At 42.6% G+C, this 21,891-nt stretch overlaps 2 protein-coding genes across 9 annotated transcripts; one reads left to right on the top strand and one right to left on the bottom strand.

The window, feature by feature from the left end:
• Positions 1-45: 45 nt before the first annotated feature.
• On the top strand, positions 46-2,380 carry LOC114428797 (serine protease 23-like). The gene is made up of 2 exons (XM_028397503.1): positions 46-244; positions 693-2,380. The coding sequence occupies exons 1-2, from the start codon at positions 235-237 to the stop codon at positions 2,069-2,071; spliced, it is 1,389 nt and encodes a 462-aa protein (XP_028253304.1). The 5' UTR covers positions 46-234; the 3' UTR covers positions 2,072-2,380.
• Positions 2,381-3,201: 821 nt separating this feature from the next.
• Positions 3,202-21,503, bottom strand: LOC114428677 (clathrin coat assembly protein AP180-like). 8 transcript variants are annotated; one of them, XM_028397294.1, is made up of 28 exons: positions 20,976-21,503; positions 20,580-20,857; positions 16,344-16,486; positions 16,140-16,215; positions 15,701-15,803; positions 15,474-15,567; positions 15,291-15,402; positions 15,098-15,204; positions 14,976-15,017; positions 14,739-14,816; positions 14,447-14,520; positions 14,274-14,279; positions 13,764-13,776; positions 13,539-13,672; positions 12,898-12,971; positions 12,754-12,768; positions 12,049-12,219; positions 11,179-11,283; positions 9,730-9,966; positions 9,439-9,513; positions 9,054-9,143; positions 8,510-8,584; positions 6,540-6,626; positions 6,362-6,423; positions 5,571-5,624; positions 5,337-5,420; positions 5,140-5,252; positions 3,202-4,721 (listed from the first exon to the last, which is right to left on the bottom strand). In XM_028397294.1, the coding sequence occupies exons 2-27, from the start codon at positions 20,707-20,709 to the stop codon at positions 5,166-5,168; spliced, it is 2,328 nt and encodes a 775-aa protein (XP_028253095.1). In that variant the 5' UTR covers positions 20,710-20,857; positions 20,976-21,503; the 3' UTR covers positions 3,202-4,721; positions 5,140-5,165. The 8 variants fall into 8 exon arrangements, with proteins under 8 accessions (XP_028253095.1, XP_028253093.1, XP_028253094.1 ...); XM_028397292.1 differs by lacking the exon at positions 9,439-9,513 and having other exon boundaries at positions 5,337-5,624; XM_028397293.1 differs by lacking the exon at positions 9,439-9,513 and having other exon boundaries at positions 5,337-5,624; positions 6,540-6,611.
• Between the last annotated feature and the right edge of the window lie 388 nt (positions 21,504-21,891).

The raw sequence follows: 21,891 nt of genomic DNA, 5'->3' as shown, positions 1-21,891 counted from the left end.
TTCATGCTGCTGGGCTGGCTCACTCCTCTACATCAGAGTGGGATGTAGATTTCTATGAGAACCTTGCACGCAGCCTCTCCTTGCACTTCAGTTTTTTTTTGGTCTAACCCAGGAAATGATGGCACCTACGTGCTGGGAAGTTTTTTATTAATTAGGAACATTTGCTGAAAGTTTTGGAGTTTTGTTCATGAATGAAAACCACAATTTCTGAAGGTTTTGGAGGAGATTTTCTGAATGTTTGCAGGTAGGAATATTTTGCATTGACTTGCATGATTTCACCAATTTAATTTTAGATTTCTAAACTTTTTATGTTTTTATTTTTTATGTATGTTTTTATTGTATTTTTTTCTTATCATTAAATAACGCTTCATCACCCAAGCTGTCTACTGCAGCCTTATCATAGATGATATTAATATCAGGATGTTTGTGTTGCATGTAATAATGCTATTTTTGAACTATTATGGTAAATTTTGCAGTAAAAGTTTAGAGACATTTAGCTGCCATTTAATTGTTTATACATTAAGATGGTGCGCCATCTGCTGGCTATTTGTCCCCTAGCATACAGTGAGGTTTATTCTGTGAGTTTTGTATTAGCTTTCAAATACAATAGAATTAAACAGATACACAGTGCTGCAAGCCACAGAAAGAGTGAACTGTCCCTTTAATCATTTCCGTGTTCTCTGCTTTTATAGGGATGGACCTCAGATATGTTATGTGTGTGCTGTTCTGTGCAGCTGCCCTGACAGTGTCTGCTGTTTTAGGTCAGAATGAGAGAAGTGATGTGTACCGGTGGACGAGGCAGAGCCTCCCGGAGCTGTTAGTCCGACACACAGCACCTGTAAACACGCCATTGTTCATAGGAAAGGAGGAAAAAGAAGACAAAGGAACCACAATTTGTGGAATAGAGTGTCAAAGCAGCCTACCACCGATGGATCAGGTGAAGCAAGAGAGGATTCTGGGATATGAAACCATGTATGAAAATGGCACTCGCACACATACAGATGTCAGTCTGCTGGGGTTCAATATGACATCTGGAGCACACACAAGTTTTCATACCCGCAGGAAACGACAGGTTTACGGAGTAGATGGACGTTTTGTAATCTCGGACTCCCACTTCATCACCAACTACCCGTTCTCCGCAGCCGTCCGCCTCTCCACAGGCTGCTCTGGAGTCCTGATATCTCCAAAACATGTGCTAACAGCAGCACGCTGCATCCACGATGGTAAAGACTACCTGGAGAGTTCCAGGAAGCTTAAAGTGGGTGTTTTACAGCTGAAGATTAAAAGAGGAAGGTTTGGCAGGAGGAGAGGAGGGCGACGAAGAAGTGGGGGTGAGGAAAAAGCTGAGGAGCAGCTGATGGAAGGGGGTGAGGAGAAGAATAGTATAGATGGAGAGAGAGGGAGAAGAGGAGGAGCAGGCAGAAGACATAGAGGGGGAAGAGGTGGTAAGGAGGGAGTAACTGATAGATTTGAGGGAAGAAGAAGGAAGCTAAGAACCCTCAGTCGTATACGACGCAGCACTGAAACCGGAAAGCAGCCTGTGTTTCGTTGGACCCGAGTTAAGCAAACCAGAATCCCTCAGGGATGGATCCTCAGCATGAGCTCCAACAACTCTGTCTCCTCTGACTATAATTACGCCCTTCTGGAGCTGAGACGACCAGTCAAGCAGAGGTACATGGAGCTTGGGGTGGCACCTGCTGCTGCACCCCTGACACGGATCCACTTCTCAGGCTTTGACGCTGATAAGAGCCTGCTGGACGGGCACGGGGACGAAAAGGTCATTTATCGCTTCTGCTCAGTGGCAAAGGAGTCAAACGATCTGATGTATCAGCACTGCGACGCACAGCCCGGGGCGATGGGCGCTGGTGTTTACATTCGTCTGAGACAGGAAGAGGAACAGAAAGGGAAGTGGCAGAGGAGGGTGATCGGGGTGTTTGCAGGTCATCAGTGGGTGGATGTTGAGGGAGGAGACGAAAAGGACTTTAATGTTGCAGTGAGGATCACACCTCTCAAATACGCTCAGATCTGCCAGTGGATCCGTGGAGATCCAAGTCTCTGTAAAGAGATTTAAACTGTCAGAACTGTAGAGAAAAAGGTGCTCAGAGATCAGGGCCTGTTTGCGTAAATGTACATTGAATGGTATTAACCATTATCTCAGCAAAGTCTGGGTAAACAATGGAAGAAGAAGCCAAAAGTAACTTTTTTCTTCAAAGTGCAGACAGCAGTGACTATAAGGAGTTACTCAACAGCAGTTTATATTCTACAGTGCTTTGTAATTTGCAGAAATAAAACAGTTAATGAGAGTATCTGTACGATATCAGTTAAATCTGAACAATCTCCAGAAGGATGTAGTAATCACATCATGGCTGTGTCTGAAATCACTCACTCTCACTCCCTACTCCCCATATGGGGAGTTCAATGTAGGGCACCATATGGTGAACATTTTCGGACACTACCTTCGAAAATGACAAAGGTAGTGTCCAAAATGTCCAAAAATGCTTTCACAATAAATTCACTATATGGTGCCCTACATTAAACTCCCCGTATGTGGAAGTAGGGAGTGATTTTGTGACACAGCCCATGTCTCATGTCAAAGCAAAACACACCACATTACCCACAATGCAGTTCAACCACTCACATTTTAGATGGAGATTCAGGAAGATGTGTGCCACCAATAGCAGCTGAGAGCAGCTTAAAGAAAATGGGTGACCATTGTTTTGTGGCTTTAAAAAGTTTTATACAATTATAACTTGTATGCAGTAAGCAAGGTTTCTGACATGCCACTTTTTTATTACTGTTTTTTTTAAGGTCTTCAACCTTTCGTATCTGTGTGAATGTTTAATTGTAAGTCACAGTCAAAATGTGGGTTATTAATAGTAAAAAGCAAAAAACAAAAACAACATACATACACACAAAAAAGACACATTTTACACCATCTGTTCCAGGAATGTTCATTGACCAACCTTGAGTTCAAGGCCGCTACGGTCATCATGTTTCGTTGTCGTAACAATGCATTTTCTGATGTATTAAAAAAGGAGTAACATTATCTTTTGTATTGTTTTTTTGTTTGTGAGTGAACCTTTATCTTGTACAAAAAGACCATTTAACTCGTACAAATGTGGTAATTTTACAACATAAAATTGAGAAACTGAGGTGGAGATAAGTGATGAGCCATGAGGGTCATTCAGATCCGTGTATTTGTCTTTTATTGCATCTCATTTGGACTCACATGCAGGTTGAGTTGAGGGAGGGAGGACGATGCCATCCATGATAACAAAAACAAAACAAGAACAGAACAGTCTTCCTATGAATACTTAGCAAAACATTATTTATCCACATTCTTTTTGTTTATATGTGTCATAGTCACCTTTATTTTTCTTTCAACACAATGGACTAAGATACAGTCACTTTTTGGAAATAAACAACACACAGAACATCCAGCGTATACTTGAGTGCTTTACAGTGAGTCCTTCAGCGGCGGCGGCGAACGTTGCCATCCACTGCTGCATCACAAAATGACCTGATAAAAGCTTTCCAATCACAAACACAAAAGCTTCCTCTCATATCTTGGACTAATAGATTTACTCATTGTGGAAAAGAGCCCTCTCAGAGTACTCGAATGCATCCCAGATCGACCTGGGCGGGGACATTATGATGCAGTACCACTGCACACCAGCAAAGGGCGCAACAGTACACACTCTGAGCATCATTTCCATTCATTACCGCCTCTTAATATAGACTGAGAGGTATGTACAAAGAAAGTGGGAAACCTTTTTTTTTAACTACCTGCTTTTTTTCCAACCATACAATTTAGTGTAACTAAAATATATGATACATTTTTTTTTCACTCAAAATAAAGAAAATATGTATAATCTGTCTTTTAAAATAGTCTAAAATGCATATGTCAATTTGAACACAGTTCACAAATTTTTGCATGTTTCATACAATCACTAAATAAAAAAGAAAAGTAAAAATAAAACTGAACACTCTCTGCTGTGTTCAATGATAAGTCCAGATTTGCAGTGCAGGTTGTGGTTAAGGTACATTTTTTGATAATTGTTCTCCAAAAAAACTTGAAGTAGACAGGTGCTGTGTGATGGATGGATGGCTAAGCAGATATAGGTACAACCAAGTCTTCAATGACATTAAACATCAGCTCAGTATTAGTTTGGACGACAAGGGGTAGAGGAATGGAAGACGGGCAGGGGGGAGGAAGGGAGTGGGAGAGAAAAAGGGGGTCGGCCAGTGAAGTCACACTGAACACAGTCCACATTTAACAACACAGTCCTCGTCGGGGAGATGCGCAAAGAAACCAACATATATATCCACCATTCCAAGTCAGCTGATACGCCAAAATCCAGAATGAATCTAAATACACATTGATTTTTTTTTATTTCTTTTTTTTTTGTTTTTTTGTTTTTTCCATAGTATATTAAGTAAAGGTTAACACTGAATTACACGCACACCCACACACACGTAAACGGAATTCTGCTTTTCTTGTATCTAGGGTTCACATTCACAGTTGTGCTACAACATTAGATAAAGGAGGGGGTTGTTGTGTGTGGAGGTGGAGTGGGGGGGGTAGTGGCTGGTTGGAGGTCAGAGGGTAAAAGAGTTCAATGGCTGGTTGGCTGAGAGGGGGTAAGAGAGAAAGAACGAGGAGGGAGGAAGGTGGGAGTGCAGACATCCACATCCACAGAGCTCCAGACATGATGACAAACCTGCAGAGGAGAGAGAAGATACTCAGGAGAAATACAGAGTCTGTTTAAGTTCAACTGTTCAAATATACACTTTAAAAACTTTACATTACTGTGTAACAGTGTGCACCTAAAGCAATGACTTCTGAGCTTTATGTGTGTGTGTGGTTAATAATAACTGATGCAACAGAACGCCTCATACATTATTGAAGGACCCAATGAGGTCGATATGTCAGTCTTTTAAAATGGAAATGGAGTGAAAGTCCAACTCAACGACTGGTCACATGACATCAGGCAATTTGATCATATGTTCTCTTAGCACAATGTGTCATATCTGGCAGGTGAATTATTAACCAAGTAACATGTACTATAGTCACACAGTCACAGGCTGACATCTGTCAATCTGCAGTAATGCATGCACAAGAACACAGCACACAGGTACCTTTGAGGGTTTTGGGGTCAATCAGTCTACATGAAGTCCTTAATGTTGAGGTCATCCAGGGCGTTCCTGGGTGGTGGAGGCTTTCTCGGGCTCTGGGCCACTCCAGGGGCGATCTGCAGACACATCTCATTTTAGCTCTGATCCCTCTCCATATGTATATATAAAAATTGATTCTATTTTGTACTGAGTGCTTTTACCGGTCCTCCAGGTGTCGCTCCCTGGGCAGGGAAGCCTGGCCGTGCCATTGGCATCATCGGAGCTCCAGCAACTGGTGCCCCAGCCTTACATAAAGACAGATGAAAAGATGAGACAATCAGACAACATGTCTGCCATCTGATGGATGCGTGAGGGCCACCTAAGGGGTTGATTGTCCATCTCACTGTCCAGTAATGTCCAAAGTGGACTTTACTGGAGTGGACTTGTGGTCTTACCATGGTGAAGCTGGGGTAAGTCCCCATAAAAGGAGCGACACCCATGGGTATGGTCTAAAGGTGTGAAGGGGAGGGGATGGAGAGGAGGAGGAGGAGGAGTCGGGACGTTACTACACTACATATAAGACAGACATTAAAACAAACATACAGGATGCATACATGTTTTCAAATTACACACAAAAGTGATGCTGAAGACAGACAAGCTCAAAAACAAAAAACATGGCACACAAGAAACAAAGACACGCCAAGACAAAACCCCTAACATTTAGCACATGCACGAGGATTTCGAGAGCAGAGGGGAAGCCTGTTGCACGTAGTCTTCAGATGGAAGTTTTAAAACTTGTTGCAAAATTTCTAAATGAAGAGGTGAGTTGAGCTATGAAGGGAGAAGTGGGTGGCGAGCCTTAATTCAAACAGACTTCATAGAGTTAGAAGAATAAGAAGCTGTTTCCAAGCAACAGCTTCTTAGTTTTCATTGGCCACTTCATCACTCTCCAGTAAGTTCTCCAGAACCAGGCTTCATATCTCTGTTTAAGAACTGCGTTAGGGTTAGGGTTAGTGTTGCAGATTTGTCATCCATCAGCTCTGCTATAGGCTGGATAGAATAGAATAGTGTCTTGTTTCCTTGGTTTCTATGCAGCTACACCCATCTGTTTTTTTTTTGCTATGTTTGTGGTTACACCTGGAGAGATGGATGAAGCCAGAATGCTTGTGAGTGCAGCTACGGGAAAGCCCTGTCTGTCGCTGCCATGCGGCTCCACTCCATGCTATAAGACACAGACAACATTTACCATGGGAGCACCCCAACTGGGGGGAGCTACCTGTGGGGCCGCTGTGGTTCCCATTGTGAGATCTGTAAGAGAGACAGAGAGAGATGCTGCAAAATAACTGTGATCATTTTTCTATATGATGAAATTACATTAGCTGATTGAAAATTTGGGAAAATTAAGTATTACTACTACTACTTACTACTTGCCATGTTAGCCATGGAGGTGTCAACATCCCCTCCTTGAGGGGTCACAGTGGGCTTCATTACATCCCCTAAGCCATCAAATACTACAGCAGGGAGTTGAGGAGAAAACAAGGAGGGGAGAGGATGGAAAGGGAAGGGGGGAGACATTAGCATCCTTCAAAGCAGGCTATCTTCACACTCTACCACTACTACGTAGCAGGCCTCCCTACTACTGGGCATTACCATGACAACCAATAGATGTCTCCATGACAACAGAGGGAAGGGAGATGCATTGGAATGTGAACTACTGTGTAGAGTATATCAGATCGTCAGTAGTAAAAATCATTTTTGTGTAGACTGTAAAATGACAGTATAGTAATATTAAGAGTAATTTGTCGTAATTTAAACCATGGTCTGACAAAATAAGAATTAGACAGCAATATTTAGTCATGTGTGGCAAACAGACCTGCAACTTTCTACAGTAACAAACAAATGTTTAGTGGTCATATAAATTATTTTAATAATTCTCTGTTGTATGTCTGAGACCAAAAGCGTTGAAGCTCGACTGGCGCTTAGTTTATTTTCTACTGGGGCACAAGATATTACTGCTACTTCACAAACTCTTTGTAACCATCAAGCATCTGGTGGTGGATGGGACAGTGCAGCTGAGCTCGCCTTGCACCACTGCATTGCAGTGCACTGTGGGAAATTAGCGTGTTAAAGAGCAGGGAAACTCACCCAATCAAATGGCAGGAAGCAAGAAATGAGCCAGCCCAAGAGCCAGATGGAGAAAGAGAGCGAAGTTGATAGAAAAAAAAGAGGAGAGGAGGGTAAAAAAGGCACAAATGCAAGAGAGAAAGAAAAAAAAAGGCAGTGAGGTTTTTAAAGGAGTAGGCCAGAATGAAACCATTTTGCATGAATGACAGAAAGAGAGGGAAAGAGTTAAGCCTTTAAGCACTGGTATATAGCAGACCATCAGTTATATAATATGTGCACAAAAGAGGGAGAGATGACCAGGTGAGGCTGTGGGCCATGTTGCCATGGTAACAAGTATGTCAGTTTCATGGTAACCGTGGGGTTACCATGAAAGGTGAGACCGATTTGGAGGAATTTTCCCCCCAGAAAGTCGGATCACCTCAGCAGTGATATACAAATGGGTGAGATGTCCAGTGATGGCGTGAAGTAAGCATGGCCGTACGTACACATCAGATTCAGTGTCTTTACTGACACCGAACCAGAAGCAAAACTTACACTCAAGCTTTCTGTGGTAGTTTTCACAGTGTTTATGGATGAACGCAGCTAATAAGCTTTTTCATTAGCTGTTTCCAAAGTTGATAGAAACAGTGACTGACAATGTGTCACCACAAAACAACCACCAAGAATATTAAGTTATACTATGATTACTATCATGCATGTACTTATGAGAACCATGGCTACATTTGCAGTCAGTGAAATGGACATAGTGTACATAATGTGAAATAAGAGTGCTACAGGAATGACCTTTCTGGTTCCTTCCAGTGTATTTTTTGAAGGTTAAATGCCTGATATTGAAAACTGGTCAATAAATCTTCCACTAATTGGTTGGTTGTAAACAAGTGAGTAATGGAAAATACAATGGTTAGACATAGTGTGTGTGGTCACACTGAACAAGTCAAGCTGCCCTTGATGCTGAGAGCAACTCACTGTAGTGTAGTGTGTGTTTTGTTTTACTTCTGGCATGTATTAAGGACACATTTGACCAACCCTCATTTAGTTGTTTAGCCACGATGGCATTTGAAGACTCACTGCTCTTATATTTAAGTTAATCTAATGGTTATTTTGAAAGGAATTTTCAGCCAGTGACCCTTAATCCAAATTCATTTTGATCGATTTTATGCCTCTAAGCTTATAACCTGCAATAAGTTGTCATCCCTGTGGCACTCTACGTCTGCAACACATTGATATACCCTCGCTTTACACATGCAGGTCGGCATATCTGAGGATTTACCTGACATCAGCTCAGCTCCTGGGGCAGCAGGGGCGGCAGCGGCTGCAGCAGCTGGGGCGTCTCCTCCTGTGGAATCTGGTAGGTCAACCAAAAAATAACCACACCATTCCATTCCATGCCAGGCCAAAGTAGGTTAAGGCCATTTCCATCGCAGCATTTGGGGCAAAGAAGGGGTAATAATCAGCCTTCGGCTTCACACTAGTAACACCAGACAAAATGTTTAGAGTTAGAAAAAAAAAACACAAGCATCACAAGTCAAACTGAAACATGGATTTAAACACGCTCACTCACTCACACACACCATAAAGCCTTTTCATATTAACACTTGTTTTTTTAAATACCTGCTCAGGCCAAAAACCAAAGCCATTACTCAACATCTGCTAGCAGAAGGTAGTCTAAGGTTAACTATTCACACAGCAACAAACCCTGCAACCATGACCACAAAAAAAAACTTCATCTGTTGTTTTGTGTGCTTCTCTTCTTTGATGGTGTTTTCAGTGAAGACAGAATGAGGGCAGGAAGTCATGTGGATTACTGTACCCACCACCAAACAGGTTCATGATGGCTCCTGTGTCAATTTTAGGTGTTGGTGCTGGGGAGGAGAGGATAGGGGCAGGGGAGCTGAACACATCCGCTGGAGAAGGCAAGGTGGAGATGATGTTTAGACACCAAACTATTCACACAGATTCAATATGATGCACAATGCACTATAAGAACAAACTGCAGCCACAGAGAGTACATGCTGGAAATGGACCGAGGTGAAAGTCATTCCCTAAATGTTTGAGAGAGCTCAGTAGCTTTCAGCTGACCCATAAGAAAGCAATCTCATTCCCTTTTATTTTTTCTCGATCAAAGCTGAGGACAAATCAGACACAGCAGGACAGGATATGAGAGGGAGAGCGCACACAAGATGGAGTGCAAACGGGTACCTGCTGAAAACAAGTCAGTGCTGGGAGTGGGATCTGCTGTGGAGAAGCTGGTGTCTGGCATGGAGTCAAAGATATCTACGAACACATGCGCACCCAACAACAGGAATGTTAAAATGCTCCAACTCTTGTTTACTCATAGCAAGCTAATAATCAGTGCACAGATTTAAAGAGGTGTGATGAGAGAGGACAGGATGGCAAGCAGCATCAAACCAGAGAGTTAAGAAGATGCAAATTCAGTATGACAGGACAGGCAGATTAATACCGGACCACACACATCTCTTTAACATTTACCGCTGAAAAGGTCAGTCGCAGAGTTGGGAGCTGAAATGGTTGCAGTGGTGGTGATGGTGCTGGATGTGGAGGTGAAGAGTGATGAAGGGGAAGGGGACGGGGAAGGCTGGGACACCGCAGAGCTAAAGCAGGCGTCCAGTGCGCTAGCCGGGTTATTATTTTCCATGGTCATCATGCTGAAAAGATCTAGACCTGAAGAAGCTGTAATGGAGCTACCGTCCGAAGGAGCAAATGGGTCTTTTGGGGGGGGGGGGGGGGGGGGTTAGGGGTGAGAAAGAGACCCAACACATGGAGAGAAAGGGGGATGTTAGACAAAATTTCACATAATGATGATGAAAATACTGCAGTAACCATGAAAGGAGGATGAGGAGGAGGAAGAGGGAGAGACAGAAAAGTGTAAAGAAGAGAGGCTCCAACACACTCCAGCTGTCAGTCCACACAGATAAAAACAGCCGCTCTTCTCCTTAACAGACAGCATGTAAGCAACTTCCCCCTGGGATTAATAAAAATTCTGACTCTGATTCTGATATATTCCCGTTCTGACTATTGTCCTTGATCGCCATGGTAACAACATCCCTTACAGAGAAAAGCAAATCTATGTTGCCTTCTATTCTTACACAAAGACTTAAAATGAAACCTTTATTAAAAGTATGCCAAGAATACAAGCATACAGCACACACCCACACAACTTCATTTGCTCAAACTGCATAAATATAAACGATTTATAGATACCAAGGTTGTAAATCAAACTGACTCAAGGGGTAAATAAATCATGCAGAAGTAATGCAAGGAACTACTACGAGTAACGCCAACAAAACCTGAATCTATCCACTACTGCACCAGCAATGAGAAGCCTGAGCTGCTGTAAACAGCCACCACAGCAGCTCATGGCTGCTTTTCTGATGCAAATAAATGAGATCAATCAGGGAGTAGATATCAATGGACAGGACAAACCAAAGCTTCAGCAGGCTATGGTTTACTCTCTCACACACTTACTGGCATCAGGCAGGTTATGTAGCTTATCCAGCAATTCATAATGCAATTTTATTATAGCTTTAATGGAAGCTGTATCACAACTGCAGGGCTGCATCCCTTAAAGGATGTGATTTAGGCCACAAAGGTCACACCAACAGCTGGTCTGGTCTGTGGAAGACTTCCTGTTTATCAAGGTGTGCTGCTCTGGTAGCCTAGCAACCTGCTGACAGCTGATAAAGTTCCAGATGCGGTGATGCAATCAGCTTACAAATGCATCCGTCGAAGGATGCAGCCCTTCACAGTTGCATCACATCTTTAGCCCTCAGGCTATGCTAAGCTAAGCATTTCTTTACTGTAGCTTCTTTATAATCCATTTTGTACTAATCAAAGTAGTCAGTGTTACACATATACACAGCTGACTCAGTCACACATACACACACAGGCAGTTTTTTTTTTTTTTTACAAGTCACCCACCAGCTCCAGCGGTGGCAGCTGGGGTGGAGGTAGCGGCAGCCCCACCATCAGCTGCTGCTGCTGCTGCAGAGGCCTCAGTGGCAGGAGCAGGTGTTCCAAAAGCATCTGAGGTTCACCCAAAACCCAGGAGAGGACAGAAGCACCAACAGAGAGAGAGAGAGAGAGAGAGAGAGAGAGAGACAGACAGACAGACAGAAATGTAGACACAAAGATGAAAAGAAATCAGGTAAATTTGCAAAGATTCAGAAGAAAAATGTGTGAGAAATTTTAAAAAGCATTGTGATATAACATTAATGACTGACAGGTGAATGGACAAATGGGAATACAGACAGGAGGCGCTAGAGTAAGGATTTATCTACAGCACAAAGAGCCAAAGATCTACAAATGTTACAGCAGCCATCTGTAGGGTTTGATAGAACTGCTTTTCACTGAAATCAAAGAAAAGCATGAAGGCCTATCAAACAGGATGCACGTGGAGAATGAGTGTAGCAGCATGTCAAGGCCAAACATTGAGTCTATGTGTGGGAAAAATGTGCTTTTAAATGAGTTTGCCGGGAAAGGAGCTCCAAATCAGACAGTATCAAGGCAGTATCAACAATAATACCGTGCAATAATTCAAAAGAAGCACTAAAACTAAATGATTCACGGCTCTGTAATCAACAGAGAGCTGAAAATGATGGCAGTGTGTGTCTTTGATGATCCAACTTTGCTTGCAGTGTGCAGACAATAAACCAGCAAAGTCCAGCCTACATAGTGTAGTATGTGTTCGAGCATGCAGTCGTCATGTGTTGTATCATATTGTGTGATGAGTTTTAATCTGAGCTTCCCAGAGTGATTCCTTCGTAGAGAATTTTCTGGAAGCCCACTGACCTCCCAACAGATCCATATTGGCGGCACCAGGGGAGGTGGCGGCTGCTGTGCTAGTGGGAGGAGCTAGAGAGACTCCAGGTTCTGCTGCTGCAGGAGTGGGTGTTGCTGCTGCAGAGGAAGGGGTGGGCTCTGCTGTGAGGGTGGGTTCAGATAGCAAGGAATCGCCCATTTCTGCCAGTACCAGCAGGTTTTTTTTTTTTTTTTTTTTTTTTTTTAATCCCCCCAAAAAAAGTGCAACCAAAATAACCAGAGGAGTCCCCGTGGTGACAGAGAAGAAACAAAACAAAGGTCCAATCCAAATCAAACCCAGGTCAGATCATTTTAGATTTGACCATGAAAAAAAACATCATCCATCATAACCAAAGAATAAATAAACCAAATTAGCCCCCATTATAAACCAAAAACAGACAGTGGAGTATGTGGAGGGAGGGGAGAGAGAAGGCAAAGAGAAACAAAGAGAGTACTCAGACTAAAGAGAACAGCTTGAGGAGACAAACAGGGAGGTAACCATGTGACATCGGTACAATTTACAAAAGACTAATTTTATGTTCGACTTTAATTAAAATAACGTTTCCATGTCACCTCAATTTCATTTTAGGTGTGCTGGGAAAAAAAAAAGAAATTGAGGTAACCTGGAGGATGAAGACTACACACACATGTCTAGACTAGAACGTCGAGGAGGAGTAAGACAGGAGAGACACTCACCTGATCCGAGAAGATCTATGCAAGCAGAATACAAGGAGATGAAATATATGTGTGTTACTTGTTTTTTCTTTTCCATTCACAGTAATGATGATGATTCTCTCAGGTGGACGAGCAGCTTATTTGGCAGAAAATGGGACTACTTACCACCCCAAGATGTGGGGGCAGCTGACGGTGCGGAGGGTCCAGAAGACGACAGTGGATCCAGGTCCAACAACGAACTGGAAAATGACAACATACAGCTCAGGTAAAAAACTGTTGCTGCGTTAAGCACGTTCATTTGTCCCTATCAGTCTGCTATTATTTTCAATTTTTGCAGTTTTTATGTTTAAGTGGTAGCTATTGGAAATGTTCTATTACTCTTGGTAGTAAATGATGACGACCACAGTCTACAACTTCATGTCTAGATGTCAATGAATCCAACACATTGGTCCTTTAGTGAAGGGAAGTAATCTAAAATCAGAGATGTGTTCTGATGGAGTGCCTGTGAATTGCATTTGCATTGATTTGTTAGTCCAAAGTACAACTGTCACCATTGTCCAATCCAAACTCAAGCATTAAATAGTGTTGATAACTGGTCTGCATCTGGCTCTGCACAGATCTGTACAATTTTACTTATTGAAACACATGCAAGCAAGATGAAAACATGTCAAGATGTTCCCTCTAAACCAAAATTGTCGGGGATTCATCTAGAAGGATCCATGAATCTGATGGTTTTTCATCATTATTAATATATCATTCCGGACCACAGAGGCTGGTTGAAGGTTTTAATGAAAAGAAAAACCTACTCCTCGGCTGGTTCTGGAGCAGCTGATGCGGCGGCACCGGCAGCGCTCTCCCCAGGAGGAGGCTGCAGTGTGGGAACAGCGTTTGAAGATTTGGCTGGAGTGGATGTTGGAGACACATTGTTTGTTGGAGACCCCTGGAAGACAGACAGAAAAGCTCCGTATCAGTGATTAAACTAGAAGAGCCTGAGGGAAAAAAATAAAGATTATTTTAAATGTGCATCTCACCTTTGTTGGAGACCTGAAGGTGTGAGAGAAGGAAGAAATGTGAATGTGATTGCTCAAAATAATTACGATCGCTCAGAAAAAGTCTAAAACTCTGACATCAAACAAGATGTGGACGTTAGATTGCATCATATGTGATCATATGAAGAGTTCATTTCCAAAGCTGCATGTTAGATCCGTGCAAAAAGGCAACACGCTGCCTCAGACATTTGTGTGTTAACGATCAATTTAACTTGAGAATCGAACCCTTCATATACTGATTCACATTGCATATTGAAATGAGAGTCCACATGTGGTGACTCGGAACATGTGTCTCTATCAGAGAACACATATGTAATCACACCAAAGCACACATTTCCACATGGATGTGGTGCGTGTTAATGCACACCTTCACAGTTCTCATGTGAATAATGTGTACATTGTACCTATAGGGTGGGGTGGGGGGTGATGGTTAATACTCCTAAAGTTTTCTAAGTCTGAAATCTCCAAATAAAACATACAGTATATGCTCACCCTTCACTGGTGTTTCCAAATCAACATAAAGAAGAATAAGAGAGGAGGAAAGATATTATAGAAGTACAACACCTCCAGCATTTTTGAATTGACTTTCCCAGATCTCATTCTCTCTTGTTGTTATCTGACCTGCCTGAAATCTCAAAAAAACATGTCGTTTAATACTTTCTTACCCCTTCTTTCCTCCTTTCACGTCTTCCAGGCCGTTCATGTGTGTTTCCAGAGACTCCAGGATACTGCTGGGAGCCTGACAACAAATTTAAAATGGGAATTATCAATAAACAATATTTTCCTCGCAACTCTTCATCCTCAAAAAACCTCACTGCACTTCCCACATGCACATATAAACACACACACATTTATGATTTGTCTGACGTGTCTTTCAAATCAAATTAAGGTCAACATGCCGACACTTCATCCTGTAAACAGGCACTCAGCCAGGGCACCCTTTGTTTCTGTGGTTACCGGGTCCTCAAGGGGTTTAAAGGGACAGTCTTCGTCATCTGAGTCTGCTAGATCCACCACTACCCCCGGGTGGAGACACTAAGTAGGGAGATGGTGGTGGTTGAGACAGCTGTGTGTCTGCATGTATGTGTGTGTGTGTGTGTGTGTGAGATGGTGTGAACAGCATTCATGTTTATTCTGTTCTTCCAATCCTTCTTATAAACAAAGCAGTAATGTAACAGTCATGGTAAAACTTACATAGTTGATGTCAGGAATGTCATTTTTGTCAACTCCCACTGTCTGTTGAAAAAAAGAAATGATCAGGTCTATCATGGGATCCACATTGCATCATAGGAGTCCTCGGAAAAGTTGATCCCTACCTCCGCTAGCTTCATGAACTCCCCAATCTTTGTCACCCTAGTCAGGAACCTCTTGTAGATCTCCAGTGCATCCTTACACTCACTTTTCTTCATTTTGAAGAATTTCTCTGAAAACCAGAAGATTGATCATCATCTGTGAGGTTCCCACGCAAGAAGAGTCAACCATCCGTTTATTCACATGTGAACTACCGACCTAATAAGTTGATGATTCCGTCATTGTAGGATGCAAACAGTTTGACCAGGTCCTTGAAGAGAAGCAGGAACGCAGCATTGATGATCCCGTTGTTCAGCTCCTTGGGATGAACCTGAGAGGAGACGGAATGTGAGTAAAGCTGTCTAAAACATGGGAAGACTGTAAATCAAGGCAGGGACGCACATCAAACTCCAGGAGTGTGTCAATCTGTGTCTGCAGGACAGGCATGCCTTTCAGCAGCTTCTCCGTGGTCATGGTTCTCATCACTCCATCGGCACTGAGGCAACACAACAAACAGAGAGAGAGAACACTTCAGAACAAATGCTGTATATAGCACCGGGCCTCAGGCTATGACTGAGCTGACAGAGGGAGGAGGTGTGTGGCTGGGAATGACTGATGCTGAGACCTACCCTTTCTTGACTCTGGTGAAGTCAAAAGCCATCTGGCGGTAAGCAAAGGCTTTCTCGTTCAGGTATCGTCCGTACCGCCTGATGAATGTTGACATGTCATAGCCTGAAGAGAGTGAAACTCATGTCAGGAAGGGTTTGATCGGAGGCTGAGGTTTTTTTGTGGTATTCTCCTGTGTTAGTAAGTTGATCTATACCAAACCTGTCATCCTGTTTTGATGCCTATCCTCAACAGCATGTGTGATAACCTTTTTTCCTATGTAGGCTTTTTTGGGTCAAACAACATGTTTTCCAAGCTTGTAACGTAAAGATAAGTCATGTAACTGACTAAACCTACATTGAGGTCCTGCCAAATAGTGAGAAAGACCCTAGCCATTATGCTTATCTATAAGTCAGATGATCTGTTTACTTAATTCACAAGGAGTAGACAGTGCAGTCTTACCGTGAGAGCCAGTTTTGTCAATAAAGTTGCTGAGGTTGAACAAGGAAGTCCTGGAAGCCAAATACTGAATGAACCTCTGGAAAAGAAACCACAATATAAATCACAACTGGACGCTCAATCTAAAGTCATTTATTCATATATGACTGTTTATATATTGACTTTTATATTAGTCAGTTAATTAAAAAGTGTAATTCAGTCACTAACCTCGTTGCCGTGGACACACATGTGATGAGTGGTGACGAGTGCCTTGAAGACGACCACCCAGCTGGCATTGGTGGATCGCTCAAACAGTGTGTCAGCCATCTGAGGGATGTTCACATTGGTGGTGTTGGTGGCTGACACCAGGTCTGCAACACAGACAGAAAACATGCTGCTTAATGTGTCAAAGCTTCACTGTGTGTGTTTCTTCCTGTGTTGCAACAATAGTGAAGTCATGGCTGCTTTATTCTCAGTTAAATGTCCACATAATTTGCTGCAGAGCTGCTCTAGACACCCATGAGAATCTTAATCCCTATGGAAGACCTGATGCACATACAAAATAATTCTTGTGCAGGAACACTTCCAAACACACACACACAGACACACACACACACACTTTATGCAGGTACACACCCACTGACTGTGCAAAAAAGACAAAAAGATGCTTTGTCATCTCTGCTCCCTGGTTACCAGTTCAGACATTCAGACAGAGAGGTTTCTAAAAGTAACGTGTCCAGACTGCTGTGTCAATACAAAATGGAATATAGAGTGCACAGATACTGCAAAGATAAAGACATAAAAAGTCCTACCCAAGCCGATTTATGCTGCCCAGAACAACAAAAATACAAAAATATAAATAAATATTTAAAAAAATACATTTTGGATTATTGCAAAAGACATAATAGAGACACGGAGCATAATATAACGGATATAAATAATGAAAACATAATTTCCTTTCACATACTGAATTGACTATCACGTCCTTCTACCAGACATTGACTGAAAAGGAAGGACAGGCTGAGTGTATCCACACAGAGATGATTGCATGCTGATATTGGCATCTTAAATGGAAGAAGAGGAAGGTCGTTATATTGAATAGGCCTTGGACCTGACTCAAATATACTACACTTACTATATTGGACCAAAAATACAGTAAGGTGACGGACAAGGGAACAAGAGTCTGAGTAAACTGAGATGGCATGAGAGCAGTGAGGCTGGTCAAAGTCATAACGGGGGGCGACAGGTTGGATGTGGGGGTTGGGGGGTGTTTAGCAGTTTAACAGGGCAGATTAATCACTGATCCTGCACAGCACTGCACAAACCTGCTTTACAGACCTAAACAAAAACAACAATATCAACAAAATATTGTGAGATATGAGTTTTATGAGTTTTTTAAATCTGGCTTTAAGGGAGTGGTGTAGTCACGAATATTCTTCTGATCTTTGTGGAACTAATTATACACAGATCCATCTGTACAGCCTGACCAGATGGTGAGAGCCACAGTGTTACTGCTGTGATGTTTTTTTTATGTTTAATGAAGGATGCTGTGACATCAGACTCTTTCCCTCTATCTGTGCTAAGACAGCATTCAGGATTTTTGTTTTTCTACAGGAAGTTTTCTCACTTTTCTATAAAACAGCTAAAGATGACAATCTCCATGTAACACACACACATTCACAGACAAGCACCACAATAGCTGAAATTGGATTATATAACATTATCATATCAGTGACACAGCTACAAGATAATATTTGCAGCAGCGTCATGAACACAGCTCCATCCATTTCTTCAGTCTCTGAGGAGCTCATAACTTGTCTTTGTGGGTGTTAATTGTGTTGCCATATGGGCCATATCACAGGCTATAATCCATGTTTTATGTTGTACTATTATAACCTGAAACACACACACACACACACACTGACACTACAAGTGGTGTGTGTGCATAATGAGGATTGGCTGAGCTAAATAAAGACTCTTACAGTAATCCACAGCCAGTGGAGAGTTCTAAGAATGAACTGTGAGGCCTCCTGCTGTGTAAGTGTACGTATGTCTGTGTGTGGCTGTGCTTGAGTCTGTCTGGTCATTTGTGTTTTACACTTTTTTTTACACCAGGCTTTACAACACAAAGGGCTGCTCACGGTCTGCACTACAGACACACACAGAGATGAGGAGTTGCATTTTAAACATAAAACCATTTTGAATTTAGATACAAGAAAAATGGTGGTCTATTAATATTGTGGTCTCTGTACTGACCCAGATGTCTCATTATGTGACCTCAAGTGTTCTCATCTGACGTGGCTGGTACACCACAGCAGAGTGGATACAGCTACACATGATAAACAACAGAGACAGTCATTTGCTCCTGAAACACCAGGACGCCATGTCCACTAACAGGGATGGTGGGGTGGATGGCGGTACTAACACACAAATGCAGATTTTTCAGCCAGGGGCTAGTATCTTGTGACTGAACATCACCTTGATCGTCAGCTGTTTCTCAGAAAAGACAAACCACTTGGCTAGGTTTAAAAAGAGAGCATGCTTCATGGTTACAGCAGACAATTTAACAACACTAACCACTCATCTGCAGCCTATTTTCTTGGCTACCATGGCAACAAGTCTTGGTAGACTCTCACTCATACAAGTTGTTCTAAAAAAAATAATTAATTTTTTTGTACACATTTTTTGAAAAACATCTGCCTTCTGAACACTGATCAAAGAGATCCACACTACAGCTAGCAGGTGGTTAGCGTTTGACTGTTTAACACAAATGCATATATATATATATATATATATATATATATATATATATATATATACAATATAAATTAAGTTAACCTGTGAACATTTGTTTGTTCAGAAATTTGTAACACGTGTCTATGTCCCAATGTCTGTTACTAAATCAAATGCAGCTGTGTACATACTATTTAAACATCTATAGTTTTGTTTCATATAGAGGGAAATCTGATATACTATAAGCTGCTTTTATTTTGTAGTTTATAGTCGTACGTTTACACACTTCTTCTGTCTTACAGAGTTTTATTCTGTACCTCTCCCCCCTCAAAAAAACACTTGTAACACCATGGAAGGTCAGTGAATCGAACATGACAGCAGGTTTTTTTTCTATATTTTTTTTAGCCACACTCATCTATTCAGTATTTCCGTGCACAGACAATCACAGTGGGTGATTGTCCGTGCACTCTGCAGATGACAGGCCTGTCATTTGGCCTCTTCCTTCTCACAGTTCCTCTCTGTCATTACACTGCCATACCCTGACACTCTCAATCTGTTTCCATGGCAACTACTCTGCACCACCAAACACACACACACACACACCCCAAGGGTCAATATCACAAATATCTGCTTTTTAAATGATAACAATTCTTTCTTTTTTTTAAACAATCATTTTTCCTGTCCTTGGATGTCTTGTTGATTTTGGCGTAAAGTGTTTCGAGGTGAGGAATTTCCTCCAGCAAAGGCTGCAACAGAAGCACAGTGGCCTACATACCAGAGGCCCGTTGAATTGTCCTAGATATAGGCACACAACATAACCCCATTTTATAAAATCCAAATGGGAAAACATGTCTGTGTGCTGTGTCTCATGAAGACATTTCCACACATGATCAACAAGTACTTTCATACAGCTGGAGGAAAAAGGTGGTTCCTTTACAAACAGGCCACTAAAGGCAGAAAACACATGGACAGAGCAGAGAACACAGCAGTCTCAGGTGTGCTCTAGCCTTAGCATTGTCACCTTTGGCTGTGTAAATAATGCAAGGCAGTCATTGGCTGATTATTAAATTATTCAGCACGGGAGCGGATCACAAGATATAAGGTCCTATAGCAGAAGACACAGGACCAGGCTTGCCCGGCGACCACACACATTCATGGACACACACACACATAGACCCAGAATCAGGCACATGTAATGTAGAGCCAATCAGACCATCCATCATCTGTATTCAGTGCCATGCCACTGCTTTGGTTTGACTCAGTATTTGTGGTGGATGTCAGTGATTAATCACGATTTGTCATAAGGTGGCCCCTGCTGTCATCTGTAGATGTGTCAATAAAGCTGTGAGGTTTGATAATTTCATTCAGCTGTGACTTTAAATTTACTGAAAAAAAGTCTAAAATGTCTCTAGCTTGGGTTTTAATAATTACACCTCAGGGGCACATTAACAGTGGCTTTACAATGAACACATGAAATGACCTTTTTCTTTCTCCTTCTCTATGGTTCCATCATCATCTTCACTGGACACAAAGGGTCACCAGAGAGGTCATCACCATGGCTACATCAATTCATTACTGCACCACACCCATTTAAGTGAAAGGAATTAACAAATGAGTGCTGGTGATGGCATGTGGCCTGTGTGTCTGTGTGTGTAAGAGAGAGTGACAGAGAGAGAGGCCTGTAGCTACAGCCCATGCATTATAGGAAAGAGGAAGGAGGACCACACTCACACTCTAGGTGCTTTTTCTTGGGCGCCATCACTTCATGAGTGGTGGCTTTGCAGACAGCCCGGGCCATATCTGATCCCGTTAGCTGGTATTGCGCAGCGGCAATGCGATCCGTGAGCGTCTGCCCCGACATTTTCTCTCCGCTGAATCGACCACCTCAGAAATAAATCTACTTCAGCACGGGACGATGGTTAAAAAAAAAATCAGAATAAAACCCAGAGGCTTCCTGGTGCTTCAGTGAGATGGGGGGGTCTTCCCGACTGCTATAGGCCCGTGACCTTCTGTGTGGGCGGAAGAAAACACACAAAATATGAGCACAAACCACCGCATACATGTTAATTTCTCATCAAAACGGTGTGGTCACGTTGATAATATGCGCGATGACATGGGTAGACTTACGCAAGGTTGGTGAATTCCCCACGGCTCGTCCCGTTATAGGCTCCGTCCGTTCAGTTCAGCACCTTGGACAGCTAAAGCCACCCGGTTATGTAACACTCAGCTGGCGATGGGAGCTGTTTCCTCACCCCGCAGCAATGATTTCAAAAACAGGCCAATCAAAATCCTGCGACAGCGAGAACCCCCCTGATCTTCAGCTGTATATATATTTAGAAAAAACTGTGAATTAATACTCCTTAGGTCGGTCAAATACTCCGTTTGGAGGGGACATCCAGTTCGGCTGTATACCTTTCCCTCCCAGTCCCTCCAAGGATTTCAAAATAAGAGAAGAACCCGCAATGTCCAGAGCGTATTGACTGCGGACTGCGCTGTTTCTTCCCTCTTTGATCTGTCCGTTTCGGCTGCCGTGTCCCTCTTTCCTCAAACCGACAGAAAAATGCGCACCGCTCCCCGATGGTGTCGCCAACACTGCGCAGCGCAAGATGTACAGGAACAGGAAAAAGAGCAGAAGGGAATTTCCTTTTCCCCTCCCCCCCCCCCCCTCTGTCTGTCGTTTGTTTATTTATTTGGTCTATCTATATGTCCATCTAGACTCTGCTCTCCTCCCCCCCCCCAGCAGCGGGTTCTTGCACACGGTTGGATGGCACACGTCGCATCCGCACGTCTCTCTTAAAAGGGGGGGTGTCGACGTGGGGGTCACTGTACAGAATCTGCTATCACTATGCGCCAAAGGGTTAATATATGAGAGCGTGACTGTGGATTCTGCTCTGCTGCATGTAGGCTATATATCACACGGCTGTGCACGTACAGCATGATAAAGGTGAATGGAATCTGGATGGCAGTATTTTGTTAGGCTGCATCCATGTTTGACGTTTTAATGATTTTCTTTAAGGTAATTTCGTTTAAAAATATGTTTTCC

The sequence above is a fragment of the Parambassis ranga genome, chromosome 24, assembly GCF_900634625.1.
Source record: "Parambassis ranga chromosome 24, fParRan2.1, whole genome shotgun sequence".
NCBI classification, from domain to species: domain Eukaryota; kingdom Metazoa; phylum Chordata; class Actinopteri; family Ambassidae; genus Parambassis; species Parambassis ranga.
Note: the sequence above shows the minus strand (reverse complement) of the source record. Positions and strands in the feature narration are given on the sequence as shown.